Here is a 17,717-nt window from a genome sequence, read left to right as displayed (position 1 = left end):
CTCAAATGGGACACATCTGGAAAACAAAGAAACAAAATTTTTTAACATACACCTAAATGTAGTATTGCTTCAATTTCTTTTTAAATGTTACATAACATATTTCTTTTCTAATATCTAATGGCAACTTGTTGTATGTATCAGCACCCATGTAATAAAAACCACTTTTTGCAACTTCTAATTTAACTTTTACGAACTACGCAACACACGTTTCTTATTATCATACTTTTGATTGATGTAATGTTTGCATTTTTTGTGACATTTCTCGCTCTGTTGTCCAGAGACACAAGCCTTTTCTGTTGTGTATTTGTAAATGTAAGGTTGATGATACTGTTAAAAGTGATAAGAGGTAGTATCATCATGTTGTAAATAATAGTAGCAGTGTTGTCATCAATTTGCGATCTCAATGCTGATAGGAGACGAAGCCTTGTTGAAGCTTTCTTGTAGGCTGTGATAAAATTTACCTGCACAGATAGTTTTGAATCCAGAGTCGAACCCAAATATTTATACTGGCTTGTCGTGTTGACTTCCACAAAATTGTAAAATAGCTTAAGCTTGTGGGATACTGAATTCAACTGTTTTCTAGTTCCGAATAACATTGCTTCCGTTTTTCCTCTTTTTAAGTTAATCACAAGATCATTATCGATTAGGTACTGTTCGATATTTTTTAATTCTGAGTTCATAATATCTTCGATATCATTCACATTGCTTCCAGCAATATAAACCACTGTGTTGTCAGCGAATTGGATAGTACGTGCTCCAATAAGCGAGGTCTCAAAATCATTAAAGAATATTAAAAATAAAAGCGGTCCTAAAATAGATCCCTGAGGGACTCCGCATTTTACATTCTCAGTGTTAGATCTGATGTTATCAATAACCACCTGTTGTGTACGGTTGAATAGGTAGTGGGTAAACCATTCTAACTCTTTGCCACAAATACCATATGCGTGAAGCTTTTCAAGCAAGATGCTATGTGAAACAGTTTCAAAAGCTTTCGACAAATCAATGAAGATTGCACCAACTAAATTTCCTTTATCACGCTCTTTTCTGATGTTATCAGTAAATAATGTTGCAGCTATGTCCGTGGAGCTACGTCTGCGGTAACCAAATTTATAACGATATAATAAATTATTGTCTTCTAGATAGCTGATAAGTTGGCTATGAACTGATTTCTTAAGTATTTTTGATAGGCTTGACAATATAGATATTGGTCAGTAGTTATTTGGTTCAGATGGTGATCCTGATTTAAAGATGGGAGTGATCAGTGCGTGTTTCCAAACTGATGATACTTCTGAGTTGTCTAATGATAAGTTGATTAAATAATACAGTGGTTCAGCAATCACAGATGCACAGTCCTTCAATAAAGCTGGCGGAAGATTATCCGAACCAGTTGACTTTTGACGCTTAAGCTTTTTTAGTTCATTCTCAACAAATATGCATGATACATAGTTAAATTTAAATTTCATACATGCTCTTAAAAGTGAATGTTTTGGTTTGACGTTATAAAAAATATGTAAAAACCAAGTTAGCTTTTGTTTAATAATGGTGGCAACGGTTAATGCTTTTATCGATTTTGGAGGACCAAAATTTGGACACACAAAAATTAAAAAATTATTTTTTTTATGCCATGTTGTTTTTGTGATATGTAAGAATGTTTTAATTATATAAAAAAGATATATGTAGGTTTTTTTTTTTTTTTTAATATGATGACATCAGTTAAGTTAAGTTGTGAGTTAAAAATACAATTGTTTAAAAAAACAAACTGAGATGCAATGAGAATTACTAGTTGATAGTCATGGAAAGCTATGAACGTTAAAAGCACTTTAATTTTATATAGTGTGAGAATGTATTCCTTTCTGTAGTATATATTACCTTTTATCAACATAGATGACAAGTAAAGGACGACATTTTATACATGTGCAATGCAAAAGGGTATTAAGATAGGGAATATAACAAAAATAACATACATTCTATATAAAACTAGTGTCAAATTTTATTGCAATACAGAACTCTTGTCAGGGAATTAAAAAAGACAGGATAGATCCACTTCCAATAGATACAAAACATACAAGAAAAATTATTTAATTTATTAATTCATGGCACACCACAAGACTACAACATAAGTCCACAATACGTTAATACTTCTTTCAACCGCAATTGTAATCAGTGTTGTCTATAAAAAATGATGACTCAGAGAAAAATATTTGTTTAATTTCTAATAAAATGTTTTTAGGTAAAAGCGGCTATCACGCTTACCTATAGCATTAAATTTTTTTAACTAACTACAAACTTACAAGAACAATTTGAAATATTGGTGTGAATTATATATATGTTTTTTTACTACAAATCAGTCAATATTAAAATCTAAAATTATAAAAATTCGTGCTACCTCCATATAACAACTAAGAAACGTGTGAATCATAAATATGTTGCGTTGCTTCTTTTGTTAAGTTGGCGGTGCAGCAGTTGGATAGACTTTATTAGAGCTATTTTCATAATAACAAATAGCAGTTGTTAAACTATATCCAATAAGGACAAATAGGATTTTTAAAGGTTTTTTCTCATCTTGAATGTTTAGTTCATGCGGCAAAACTTCAAAAAATGTTACATACAAAAATGACCCTGTAGCAATGCCCTGCAAGACAGCAGATGAAAACTTTTTCACAACATTATTTAAATAATCCAATACTATAACACCAATTCCAACGCCAATCGGAGCCATTGAGGCAAATATTACTAAGCAAATAAGAACAACAAGTGATTTTAAATCAGCATCAACCAGCTGAACACCAATCGAAAAAGCTATGATACTTTTATGTATAAGTAAGGCAATTAATATTTGAATTAATGTTCCCATGTGTACAGTTAAACCAACTGAAAGACCTTCAAACAATGAATGCAAAGATATTGCAAAAACTAAAACATATGTCCTGAAATTAGAATGCGTTACTGATTGCATAGAAGCAAGACTTTTGGTTCTGTGCATTTTCCTCACTCGATGATGAGTACCATGTTGAGAATAAAATGTGTCATATGACTGAACAGAATGCTGGGATCGTTGACTTTGCTCCAAGGTGTGTTCAATATCTTCATCTTCATCAGAGTACGAAATCGAATTTCCATGCAGGATCGAGGTGTCTCCAAGAGAAACATGCTTTTTTGCACTAACACGCCCATCAGTAGTTGTTTCATCAACATTTAGGGGTTCTTCGTGTATATCTCGGTCTCCACTCAATAAAGGTGCAATTTCTGCTGTACTAAAAACATTTTCATCATTATCAGACATGTCTACATTATGACTGTGTCCAGGATGACTAAGAAATGTGTTACCAAAGCAAGTATGAACAAACTGCTCTATTATAAGCATCATAATAAATCCAAAACCAATGATAAAATCACCCAATGGAAAAGTGGTTTTAATGTTGACTGTTGCAAGAGCCTCACCCATTGTAGTTTTTACCATCGGAAACAAATCCAATATAACTGTACTGAAAAAAACACCTCCAGCAAAGCAATTTGACAAACTGATTAACAAATTACGAAGTGGAGTTCCCACAGCATTCTCATCACGGGATAATTTTAATGGAATAGCACCAAATATCATAGACAGAATAAACAGGATAACTGAAGCAATAAGTTTAAGAGCCCAGTGTGGAATTTCATCTAACAATTCCATGGTATGTGATAGTTATTCTCTAAAAAATAACACATTTAAAAAGCTTCTTTACTGGCCAACACAGAAAATTATTAATCCACACAGGTAGTATATATTACTTGATTTTTTCTGAATAAAAAACTAAACATTTAGTACAAGTTTCCTCTCACTACAAGACTTCTGATGTTGGAGAAAAATTTCTTTCTTTTCCCTTTTTAGGGGAGTCTCAGGCCTCTCATCAAGATCTAAATGATTACGTTCCTAAAGAAAGTATTTATATAAATATGATGACTCTCTAAATTTGTGGGAGACTGCTAATAAATACCTTAATGAAACGGAATGATATCCTTTATATCATCCCTTGTAACGTTAATAGCACAAACCAAGATATAGTGGTCATTATTTTTCTACATCAATTAGACCCTCCATTTTTGTTCCTTGACAAACCTTCTTTTAGTGACAGACCCCCTCGCTCACGATCACCGTCAGCAATTTTAAGATCAGGGAAAATACCATTACCTATAAAAATCGCGTTTGAGGACGTTTTGTTTATTTTTTTCCATTTTATTTTATGTTTTTTTATATATATATATATATATATATATAGTTATCACATATATATATATATATATATATATATATGTGTGATGTATATATATATATATATATATATCATAAGTGCTGGCTGCTACGGTTTCAATGAGCTGTTTATTTCAACACAGCCAACGTTTTATCTCTAACGAAGTCTTTCAGAGTCGAACGAGACCTTCCGCCGATATACAACTATAGCCTATGCCTTTCCTCTATTTTAATCTATCAACAACCATTTAACAAAACCTAAATCTACAACTCTTATTGAAACCTAGATCTCCATTCTTCTTGTATCATTTTTGATCTAAACTTTTTATTCTTATTGTTGTTATTATTATGTTATTATAGGGATAAGAACCATTGTATAATGGAACCCGAATAAATGTCAAAAAAAAAAAAATAAAATAAAATAAAATAAAATAAACTTTCCAGTTATCAGTCCAAGCAAAAGTTAAATCAAACTAAACAACCTACATGATTTAATCTGAAATATTTATAGACCCTGGAAGCCTTAACAAATATTTTGAGTGATTTATACAGATATATAATATTTATAAAGGGGTCTTCAATCATTATTTAAAGTTTGTTCTGGTACTCAACAATAGCTTTTTCTTCCTATGTAAATTTGGAATAATAAACATCATTCCATACTAATTAGAGACCTAAGTGTTAACATATTCTGAAATTGGAAACGTTTATGTGCATATTTGAATTATTTATACATCCTTATAAAATTAAGGAATGTTTATAAAGTTCCTTCTTTAGTTCAAATAAATTTACGCTTTGAATAAAAATCTTGCTTGTGATTATCTAAACAAACAGCTCTAGGGACGATGTGGCAACTCCATTCACCACATTTACTTCATGGTTGTAACTACAAGCCATCCCTAACAACAACTTTGCAAAAATGCTGGCGAACAAGGCGGATGTTTGCGCAGGGTTGTGCCAAAAAAATTCGTCACAAACGTCCTATTTCTGTGATTTTCGTCTTAATTCCGTGATGTGTTTTTTCCAATATAAGATCCACTGGAATTATTTTCAAAGTCTAATTTATAATTAAAATAAATGGTTACAATATTTGGTGACTTGTCTCAGATGGAGCTAGTAGCTGCTTGAAACATTGTTATGTACCTTTTTCTGATGCTTAAACAGACATGACATTAGGAAAACTTGGTGATGCAAATTACCAAAGGGGATCTGTGGAGGAGAGCACACATAGTAATAAAAAAATTTTCTTAAAAATATTCCTCAGCCTGTCTAGTTTTATAATAATATAGGTTTGTTTAGTATTTAATGACTAATTACAAAAATAATAATAGAATAAAGTGTCATACCTCCACCACACAAAAATTTTCCAATGAGTGATATATATACCCCAGCGATGTTTGAGCTGTCTGTTCTGTAAATTGCACAAGTTTTGGTGCCAGTGAAAATGGTAATTTAGTACATCATGGACGTAAGGTCCAGGATATAATGCCATAACCAACCATTGTAAAAAGAGAAAGTTACTGAAAAAGGTAAAACCATGGAATTAAGACGTTCCTGGAATTTAGTTGGTATAGCTATGCTTGCTAAATTTTGCGGAATTTATTTTTGCGAAATTCACGAAAATTACTTTTCACGGAAATTACTTGTCACGAAAATTTCTTCTATTAAGGCACAAGAAATCATAAACCTTTTAATTTACAGACAGCATAGCTACATAGAGAAAGCCATTTCCCCTTTGCAAATAACACATCAAAAATGGTTCATGGCTTTGTGGTTATAACTCTTACATTTTGAGCTTGATGGCAAATAAATATGGGTAAGTGAATGTTACCACATGGCTTCGGTTAATCCAAGCCATGTGAGGGAAATTGGAGAGATGGCACACTGCGTGGGCCATTTGGATGTTTCAGGGAGTTTTCTGTAGAGCGCCGGAACCTAATCAGCTAGGTCTGCATAGCTCGAAATGAGCATTAAATACTCTAGGGCTCCCTTTCAAAGCCATTGCCCCTCCTACAAGACAGGGTATACCCCTCGATATTTGTGAGGCTAGCCATGTGAAAATATGCACATCTATCTATCTAGCTAGCTATCTAAACTATATGTAATGAAAAATCGACCATTTGATACACACAGGTACACAATATCCTAAAGTACACTGTATTTTTAAGTATCTATATACGTAATAAATTTGAAACATTACAAAGTTATATATTTACAACAAAATCTAGCTAGCTACCACAAAACGTCTCTTTGATCCAGCGGCAGATATTTCATTCTGGAATCACATGATGCGCGTATTATGTTTTTTACGTCACTCTGTGTGAATTGCCGAGTGTCGGTCTGAAGCAGAATCACGATATACGTCATGACGAAAATTGCGAACAGTTGAATTCGAGTATTGATGACGATCGTCGTAAAAATTGTCCCGTGATTGTATCGCCTTGGGGCCTTTTTATGTGAGACCGGGAAACTCGGTCCACCGAGATATCCCGCATGACCTGAGATCTCAGATATTTGCGGAAGAACGCTTAAAATTGAAATCGTGTTTATATGGCGCATATTCATCTCGCCCCGGTTACAACGGGAAACTCGGTCAACCGAGATCCCGGACAAGTGAGCCGGGATCCCGGTCAAACGGGATGGATATTTGTTCATCATGTAAACAGAAAAACCCGGTGGCAAAGTATGGAAAAAGTTTATGTAACCTTAGAGGAGCAAATAATTATCACTATTAAGGCATATCAATGGACATATTTGTTTTTGTATCATAGTGTATTTGTAATAAAAGACAACAAAACCATGAAACATGCTGAAAACACCAGGTTTCACTAAAATTACAATTGAGAATGATCTAAGATTAACTTTTAATCCTGTTTCAAGCGTGTGGGAGATGTTAATGAATAATATTTAAATTGGTCAGAAATGATGGTAATTTTCAAAAAATTTGAGAAATAACTAATAGTGATAACACAGTTGTTTCAAGCATCAACAGTATCGCTATCTTCTTTTTTCTGTTGTTGGAAGCCATATTTGCTTACATATTCACCCCGCCACTTTTAGTTTCCCGCTAATTTTTCTTCATATAAACCCGGGATGGGAAATGACAAATTTACATATAAACCCGAGTTGATATTAGCCCGCTCTACCGGGAAACTCGATAGGCGAGTTTCCCTGTTCTCATATAAAAAGGCCCTTGGATGTATCTATTATCACCCAAAGTAGAACACGGCCTGTCAATAGACGGGACTGACCATCTCTAGACAAACGGTGGCTCGTCTTTTGACATGCTGCCCTATCAATTGGCGGGCCAGGATCAACTTGCGACATTGCGTTAAAATGTGTTTGCATACATATAGAATATAGAAGCCTAATCCTAGTCTAACTTTTATGTTGCTTATATAAGAACGTGTACTTATATTGTCTATATTTCGTTTAACTCGTCGATAAGGCCCGTGCGGAAATCCACTTAGGCAGAAGGACAATTACAAAAAGAGGTTGTTTTACATGTTTTGCTGACGGCAGAAGTGCATACACAAAAAATAATCGACGAAATTTAGTTTATCCGTTCTTCTAAATGTGTAGATGTTGAAACGATGATCAAAAATAGTATATAGGATCATGCGCTTTTAACAAACGGTTAAAGAGATACAAAGGTTTAAATATTTTGCTGACATAAGCAAAGTCCCCTTCAAAGTATAAAAAAAAATTATTTAGAAATTCATATACCCGTTACCTTCATAGTATAGATCTTAAAACGGTGATCAAAAAAATGTTATTTGACCTCAAAGTTTTAAGTGCTTTGTAATGCCTTCACTAATGTTAATATTCTTTTTTTTGATGTTAATACTATTTTAACGTCAAAGTTACAGAATTACAGAACAATTTTATAGGTGATGTTTTATGGACTTTATCAAAGAAAATTGTAAAGAATATAATCAACTTTGCAAAAGTGACAGACAGACGCACTGGAGCTCCGTATTATTATGTAAGACTAGTCGATAATGCCCGTGGAAAAATCCACTTAGGCCGAAGAATAATGGACAAAAATAGGTTGGCAAACTTTGTTATAATTATTGTTTAAAATCTGATTTAGATGTGTTATAACATTCGTTTGTATTTGTTTTTAAGCTGTGCATCAAATATTTTTTAATTAAACTGTTTTTAAACTGTTATTCATTTGTTTTATAGAGAATGAATCTAATGACGAGTTATAAAAACTCGAAATATCTGTATAATAATACGCCAGTTCCGTGTGTCTGTTTGTCACTTTTGCAAAGTCGATTATATTTTTCATAATTTTCTTCAATAAAGTCTATAAAACATCACCCATAAAATTGTTCTGTAATTTACCAAACTCTAACGTTAAACTTATATTAACGTTAAAGAAAAGTATATAACATTAATGAAGCCATTACAGTGCACTTAAAACTTTGAGGCCAAATAACTTGGAAACAAGGTGGTGATGTCAATGATTTTCCACCGCGTTGGTAACTAGGGACCACCTAGAACCAATTTAGGTCTCCAAATCCGTTTCGGAGTGGACGGGTTGATGACGTCACCAAAAAACCTTCAACCCCAATATCTCTGCAACCGTTTGTCAAAAGTACATGATCCTATACATTTTCTTGATCAGCGTTACAAAATCTATGCGAGAAAGGCCAACAGGTATATAAACTTCTTAAAAAACTTTTTTTGTATTTTCACGGCCTTTACTGACATTACAATCAAAGAATAATTTCGCCAATATTTTAGAAATCTGCACTGCTGACGTCAGCAAAACATCTAAAACAACCTATTTTTCCATTGTCCATCTGCTTCAGTGGATTTTTCCACGGGCTTTATCGACTGTATACCCATTGCCTTCATCGTATAGATCTTGAAACGCTGAGCAAAAAATGTATAAGATCATGTACTTTTGATAAACGGTTGCAGAGATATTAGGGTTTTTTGATGACGTCATCAATCCGTCCATTGCGAAACGGATTTGGGGACCCAGGTTTGGGAAAAATACCCAAATTCGCCCTTGGTGGTCCCTAGTTACCGATGCGGTAAAAGATCATTGACGTCACCACCTCGTTTACAAATTATTTGGCATCAAAAGTTTTAAGTGCACTGTAATGACTTCACTAAATGTCAATATACGTTATTGACGTTAAAGTAGTGTTATTGACGTCGCGCCGTAACGTCAGAAAGTTTAACATTTGAGACATAAGTTTTTCGGCTACATCAAAGGAAAATGAACACACCCACTTTGCCTGTTCCAGACATACTCTAGTAGTGAAGGGAGTGAAAAAATAGGATTTCGCTCCTTTGACACCTTTACCCCGTCAAACCCCCGCTTCCACCACCTCCAGCACCCCCTCCACCCCCACCCTCTCCAAAAGCTGGTAAATACCGAATTCCCCGAATCCGACAAATCCGACAATTCCGACAATTCCGGAAATACCGATAAAATTTCGAGCATGCGCAAAAGCGACTAGCGGGAATAATGCTGACATCAACAAAAGAGCATGCGCAATCGAGTAGGGAAAGTCCCATACTCAAAGGTGTGACTGCTATTCGAAGTTGAACTCTACCTATAATAAACAGGATGAATTGGTTCAGGAAAGCCATAGGTAAACTATATGAAACCGTGTCGGATCAACTACGGAGCGTGCGGGATACCGTTACTTACTACTATAACAAGGCGAAGGAGCAAGTCTCGAGAGGTTCGACGCTCCACGACGAGGTCCAACGGATCACCATCGAAGATGAATACCAGGGAATCGCCGACGCCAAACACATGATCGGGAAAGAATCGAAGCAAGCCACGAACCCGGAGGGAATCGAGGACATCCAGAACATATTTGACGAGAATGACCCGCAAATTTTGGAAGACGGAAACCGCATCAAGACGTGGCAGTTAAACAAGAACCTTAATCACCCACTGACGGAGACCATCATGCGAAAAATCACGCCTTACGTAGACATGCGCGTCAAGGTGGTTTACAGTTTCGGCTGGGACATCTACCGAGGTGGTGGTGACGTGTCGGCTTACTACAAGATCAAGAAGAGCTCCAAGTGACTATCAAGCATGGCGGAAATCGAAGCCTTCATGAAAGAATGCGACATGAACCGCCTGGATCTGGAAGATGCAGAGTTTTGGACCAAGGCCTACCTGCCACCCGACAGAACCATCGAAAGCCCGGGAGCATACGAAGGCAAAATAGTCTTTAAGCACGTGCGGGTCAAGATCATCTCCACGAGAGAGCCCCTACTTGGATGTGGACCTCTTCCTGATTGGCTGCGCGGTAAAAGGTGCATCTACAGCTTTGACAAGACAGACGAAAGAACCGACAACCTGTGTTTCTGGAGATACCTAGCCGTTCACTACCGGGAAGAGCGAACGCAGCGTGAAAAGTTCCTGACAAGACCGGCCCTCAAACTGGCACGCGAGTACTACGAAAACTTCAAGCTAAAGCGGGAAGAGGTACGTGCCACGAAGCTGGTGGACGTGGAGGGTATCGCTAAACACTTCAAGATCAACATCAGGGTCTTTGAACCCAAGAAGAACTCAGACAAGCCACCATGGCGGCTCGTCTATGGTCATAACCAATACAAGATGGGGTTGGACACGATCGATCTAGGCATGCTGGATGGTCATTGCTTCTACATCAAGAAGATGGATGTTTTGACTCAGCGCTGGGAATGCGAGGTTTGCACACAAATATTCACCAGATCTGAAAACCTCACGCGGCACAAGCAGAAAGAGTGTGAAGGCGTCAAGACAAAGATCATTTGCAAAAGCAAAAAGGTCGAGCGCATGCCGAGCAAATCGGAAAAGGTCTTCTATCATGATAAGGGCTTTAGTTATGCGGCGTGTCAATGGATTGAGGCCATGTCAGAACAAACCGGCAGACATATCCATCATGCTCTCTGTGGGCACGAATGGGAGCGCGTGATACGCGAGGGTCTTAAGGAGGTCTACAAGATCGACGGCTATGAGCCCCAGACAGAGACAGTCTATGAGTACCACGGCTGCAAGTGGCACGGATGCCTCTGTCAACCATGTCGGACCAACGTGGACATGAATAATTTTAAGCTCATCAAATTCAAGGAGCACTACATCCGAAAGCGTGGCTACAACCTCCTCACCACTTGGGAGTGTGAGAACCCTCCAAAAGTCAAGAGGCTCTTCAAGAACGAACTTGGGCCCTACCCCCCACTTCATCGTGTTTGACTTTGAAGATCTCCTAGCACCTTTACACCAGCAGGAAACAGCTGATCTAACATACCTTTCGGATCACATCTCAGTGAGTGTCGCCATCCACAATAGTCTTACTGAACATCCAACGTTCATCATGCACGAGTATCCCAAGGTGTTGGTGCGGACATTCATTGAGCAACTCGAGCAGAGACAGGCTCTCATAGTTGAAGCAGTTGAGAATCTGCACCCCAAACCAGAGGATTTTGACATGCTCTCTAACCAGTCCCAATTGGCTTGGAACGAGTGGTTGAACCAAGTGGCGGTGATCGGCTTTAACAGCGGCAAGTATGACTTCAACCTAATTAAGCCGTACTTTGTCGAGCGAATTGCGGATGACGACGGGGACAAGATCAAAGTGGCAAAGAAAGATAACGACTACATGTTTCTCGCGACATCAAAGTTCAAATTTCTCGACATCAAAAACTTTCTCGCACCCGGCATACGATGGCTGGTGCAAGTCGTTGGAATGTGGGCTGACGGCCCACATTCCAACGACTTGCGGGAGAACCTTACATGCTCAAATGCCAAGAGAACTGCTTCAAAGCCGGGTGCAAGGCTTGCATCGATGTTTAAGAAGCCTACGACGAGTGCACGAGGAATGAGACCTATGAGCTGCTGCAGATAAGCATGGTTGGTGGTCCCGCGATCATCTTTTGCAGGTACCACGAAATGTTAGATCTGATGGCGAAGATCTGATGGCGAAATGTGACAGCCATCAGATCTAACATCTATGACAACCCCCGCAAGTGCAAGACCATTCTCGGTTATGACGCCAACATGCTGTACCCGAGTACCTTGCTGCAAGATTTCCCATGCGGTAAAGAGAAGATGATAAAGATGGCACACCCCGTTGAGGGTTTGGAGGCTCTGGAGCAAGGTGTTATAGACGGTGAGCTTTTCGGCTTTGCACAATTTGATATAGAAGTCTCCCAAGAGCTGTACAACAAGTTCAGCGAAATGTCTCCGCTATTTGTTGTCAAGGAGATACCCGATACTCAAATACCTCGACACATGCACGAGTACGTACAACAGACGGGGCGCAAATGTGTTCCAGGTACCAAGAAGCTCTTGGGCGTGATGAAAGCTGGAAGGATCTTGTTGTACACTCCTGTACTGAAATGGTACCTCGAGCACGGGCTGAAAGTAACCGCTTTCTACCAGTTCCTCAAGTACTCTCGAGCCAAGCCCTTCGCGTGGTTCCCGGAAGAGATTGCAGATGCGCGACGCCAAGCTGATAAAGACCCTGATAAGCGCATCACAGGTGATACGGCCAAGTTGAAAGGGAACAGCTTCTATGGGAACACTAGCTTTACCAGGGACGAAAAGGAGGTAGATGCAGCAATGAGGAGCCCATACCTCGAAGACCTTGAAGAGATCGGGGACGCGTATGAAGTAGGAAGAGGTAAACAAGGGGTCAGCATCGATAGAGCCTATCAGTGTGGTATCGCCGTCTACCAACTGGCCAAGTTGCGCATGTAAGAGTTTTACTATGACTTCCTCGACAAGTACGTAGATCGCCGAGATTTCGAGTACATATACATGGACACGGACAGTGCCTATTTCGCCATTTCTGGATAAGAGCTGCGGAAGGTCGTTCGCAAGGAAATGCTCGAGCAGTACGACGAGGATGTGAATAACTGGTTCGTCACCGACAAGCACTCGAGTCGAACGGGAGGTCTGTTTAAACCTGAATTCATCGGGTCCAGGATGATTGCATTGACAGCCAAGTGGTATTTCGTCGAAGGTAAAGAAGGTACGAAATTCTCGTGTAAAGGCATGTCGAAAAGGCAGAACAAAGTGACATGGTCAAGGTACATGGGAGCACTGAAAGGCGACCTAGATACCGCTAAAAATGTAGGTTTCCGGGTTCATAACCAAGGCATGGTCACGTATGAGCAAAACAAGCTAGGGCTCTCGGCTTTTTACGATAAGCGGAAAGTACATGAGGGTGGCGTACATACGGTAATTGTAGCGAGGTTTTCAAAAAGCTGTCCAGATTTTTGTAAAGTACTACTTTACAAAATCCACAAGATGGAGGATGCTAAAAAATGCACGCGCTGTAAGTATCAGCTACCACTAGACAATTTCGATATGAAGGACGGGCAACGAACAAAAATGTGCATCAGATGCTTCGATACTCAGAGGACTTGGTCTGAGCGTAATAGATGTCCCCATGAAAAGTCAAAATGGCTTTGCTCCATCTGTGATTTCCCTAGGTATAAATGTAACCGCGTTCTAGCCAGGATTCATAATGCTCTAAACCGTGATACAGAGATTAGCTCTACGGAGTATCTCGGTTGTGATATTGTCACATTCATGAAACACATCCAGGCCCAATTCAGAGACGGTATGAACTGGGGGAATAGAGGCCAGTGGCAGTTTGATCATCGGGTGCCAGTAAAGTATAGGGAGAACGGAGAATACCCCAGCGAAGAAGTGCAATTAGCAAGGCTCCACTATACTAACATGCAGCCGACGATAATCAAAAGAAGGGCCATCGATATATAACCTAGTTAGAATGCAGTTTTGTGTGCTTGATCCAGTACACAAGACAAATGGAATGTGAATTGTATATTGCCATAATCCTGCCATATGTATTGATCCTAGTCTGCTTTCTTTGCTACAGACGTGTAATAAACATGGTTCAAGATATTGCAGAGATATTTAATGTAGTCGACACACCTGCAGAAGCCATCAAGCAAAGTGAAAAACCTATTGACAAGCGCCAGGCTTTGAAAGATGCAATACGCCAAGGTAAACAGAATCTTCTACCAAGAAATGCACAGAAGCCTTCCTTGACCTCTCCCGAGGTGGTCGACAAAATACATGCCGAGTACATTCAACGTGAGCTCCGGGAGAAGGGAGAGAAAACTGCCAAAGCCTTGTCAACTCAAGCCATCAGCTTATACACCAAAGCTATAGGTAACGTGGTGCCCCTCGATAGTGCCGATAAGCTCCGTCAAGACCTGGAGGAAGATCCTATCATCAAAGACTCTATGGTAGATCTAGGTATTCTCGTCTATTCAGAATTCGGCAAGCTTTTGGCACGCCTCTTAGTGGCAGCCCACACTATCAACCATGTGTCAAGGGAAGGTTCAGGGGAGGATGATGAACAGGAAGAAAATAATGGGAAACATTCTATCGAAAATATACATGGGCAATCCTGAGCTGGTTAAAAGGGTAAACAAGGTACCCACAGGCATAAGAACAAGAACAGCCTGCAAGTATACAGATCTTACCGCCGTTTACGGGGACTGTGCACGTGGTTTAGAAATCTTAACGCCTGAGGCAGATAGATTTCCACAGCAGGCATGTAACTTAGTGATGAGTATACATATGAATAGGGTTATGGTAGATGGTAGAAACGATTTGAAGACCATCAAGCGGCCTTGTACTTCATGAAGAGTAAGGTAAGAGAATGGTTATTCTAAGCCTTACGGCTTAGAATAAAATGAGTGAAGAGTCTAGTCAATACATAACCAAGAAGAGCGAGGGTCGTGTTGCTGCCGGCAAGAGACTTGCCGAATGGGAATCGCAAGAACAAGGCCGACCTGCAGAAGAACCAGGGTAAAGGTACTTCACAAGAGGATAGAATAATTGATCTTGGATATCGTTTAAGATCCGCATACAGCAATCTTTACAGGGCCTACCTCGTGCGGTAAGACTCGGCGAGTGCTGGACGCTCGAGAATGAGTACAAGGGTCACTTTCACAACATCATCATACTCTGCCCAACGATCCGCTGAAATAGGACTTACTTGGCAAGGTCCTGTCTCTGGCAGGACGATTACGTCTTCCTGATAGACCCCCGGGATCAACTCTTTTACTGGATCGAGCAACTATCAAAGCTCTAAGCGGGAGAAGAGACGCTCTTCATCATTGATGACATGATAGCTGATGAGACTCTTGACAAGAAGCGACAACCCCTGTTCGAGCTGGCCATCAGTGGTCGTCACAAGAAGCATAGCCTATGGTTGTTACCTCAGTCGTATACAACCCTCCCAAAGAACCTCAGACGTCAAAAGAAGCAGTTGTTCGCTTGGTATCCTTCGGAGCGCTCTGATATGAGAATGATCGATGAAGAGACGAACCAGATAGATGATTGGGAGTTGATCAAGACTCAGCTGAGCAAATCCAAGCATGCTTGCCTTTGGATTAGACTTGAGCATCCGCGAAGTTGGAAAATTTTAGCGTGAGCACCGTCCTTGCAACACGAACCTGATTGAGAACTTTTAAGATATAAAATGTCTTGTATCGTAAAATTACAGAAGGAACTTGAGGAGCAGCGCAGATTAATCAAAAAAAAGAATGCAACCATCGCGATGCAGGATAGTGAGCTTCAATGGGTGGATCAATACATTCAATCACAACAGTCCGGGGAAATTGTTATTATGATTTTTCGCAAGCATACGACACCTGACGACGATAAGTACCACGATTTCCCGTACTATGAAGCGCGTGTTCAAAGACGCTATATCTCTAGGATGAGGGGTTGGTTTAAAGAGTTCCAAAGTCCGAAGAAATTGTCGTTATCAACAACCCCAACGGTATACAGACCTTTAACAGATTCATCAAAGAAGGACACGTGGACAGCTATACATATGTAACTTCAAACTGATCGATTTGGGTGGAGACGACTTGTACGATCTAGGTGTTCCAGCGCTATATGACTAAGTCACATGTTTTTGTTGCTCTTCTCGAGCCACAAAAATTACGAGCCCAGTCCTTGTAGACACAAGCCCCGGATTCAAAAACTTACAAGCAAAATGTCTCTTGTGGCCGTTTATTTTTTTTTAAAGGAAAACAAGTCCGATCCTTCCCCGTAAAGGGTAAAGGGCAATGCCTCGTAGCCCACGATGTTGTTAGAGCCATTGGGTATACAGATAATGAAAATGGGAAGAAGGCAGTTCGAACCCATGTCCACAGCAGGTATATAATACAATATAAGGACGTTACAAATGCTCTGCATAAGGGGGTCAATATTGACCCCCTTCATCAAGACACGGTTTTACTGACGGAAGCGGGCCTTTTAAGGTGTGGCAGAACCGAGGCCAAACCATTCCTGAGGTGGGTTGTAGACGAGGTACTGCCTAGGGAAATGCGAAAGCTTGCCGATTCTTTTGAAGCAAAGGACGTGGCCATGGAAGAAAGAAATATGGCCCTGGCACTACTTAATGATGACCTCGAGGACAGGGATAGACAACTTGTGGTGTTGAATGGCGATCTTGAGAAAAAAGATCGACAGCTCGAAGTACAGATCCAAGAAAATGCGAGACTCCGTGAAAGGTATGTACCATATGCCCAAGATCCTGGAAAAAACAATGTTAATATGATTTACCGCAAGCATACGACTCCTGACGATGATGAGTACCATCACCTCCCATATTACTGCGCTCGCATACAGGGATGCGCTATACATTCTAAAAGAAAATGGTTTAAAGAGAACTTTCCAAAGTCGGAGGAGATTGTCGTTATCGAAAATCCCAATAGTGTACATGCCTTTAACAAATTTGCAGAGGAAGGACATGTGGCGTGATACGTATGCCACTTCAGACTTCTTGACCTTACCCGAGACGACTTATACGACTTAGGTGTTCCGGCACTATAGCCATAAGCGCGCAACGTTTTTGTAGCTCTTGTCAAGCCACAAAAAACAACAAACTTACCATTGTTTTACATGCTCCTGAGGTACTTCAACACTCTCGGGTACTAGCATCAACTCCTCTGACACAAAACTACGCCCTGGCCCATTATCGAGATAGTATAACAATCTCGTACTTGTCACGATACGATCGAGTCTATATGTTTTCTTGCTCCACCAGGCGTCCGTTGCACGTCTTTTCGAACATCCATGCTCTTCTCCAGGTTTCAGGAGGTACAAGTAGAGGCCATCGTCGGATAGCGGTTTCTCATCGTGTTTTTCCTCGACCTGCAGCACCTCCTCAAGTTTGATGGCCTTGCTTGGCTTCATCCCTATCATCGTGGTCTTGGTGTTGTTCAAACTTTTCACGATAGTATAGAGGTGTTTGACCCATGTACTACTTTGCTCGTCACTGACAAAATCTTGCGCATCTTGAGGTTTGGAAAGCCTTTCCGCGAGCACCTTGTTATATGACTCGACAAACGCCGTGAAAGTATGGTGGTGTTTCGTGGTAGCCCTCTTGATCTCAACACCTTTACTTTCTAGAAGCTTGCTCACGGCAGACTTAAACTCGGATCCGTTGTCGCACTGGAAAACCCT

The 17,717-nt window shown here is 39.6% G+C and overlaps 1 protein-coding gene across 1 annotated transcript; it reads right to left on the bottom strand.

Annotated features, from left to right (window-relative positions):
- Nucleotides 1–47: 47 nt before the first annotated feature.
- On the bottom strand, nucleotides 48–3,722 carry LOC130645037 (uncharacterized). Its single transcript, XM_057450886.1, has one exon. It carries the CDS (start codon nucleotides 3,671–3,673, stop codon nucleotides 2,444–2,446), a length of 1,230 nt encoding a protein of 409 aa, XP_057306869.1. The 5' UTR covers nucleotides 3,674–3,722; the 3' UTR covers nucleotides 48–2,443.
- Nucleotides 3,723–17,717: the final 13,995 nt, after the last annotated feature.

Source organism: Hydractinia symbiolongicarpus, chromosome 1 (genome assembly GCF_029227915.1).
Source record: "Hydractinia symbiolongicarpus strain clone_291-10 chromosome 1, HSymV2.1, whole genome shotgun sequence".
Lineage (NCBI taxonomy): Eukaryota > Metazoa > Cnidaria > Hydrozoa > Anthoathecata > Hydractiniidae > Hydractinia > Hydractinia symbiolongicarpus.
Note: the sequence above shows the minus strand (reverse complement) of the source record. Positions and strands in the feature narration are given on the sequence as shown.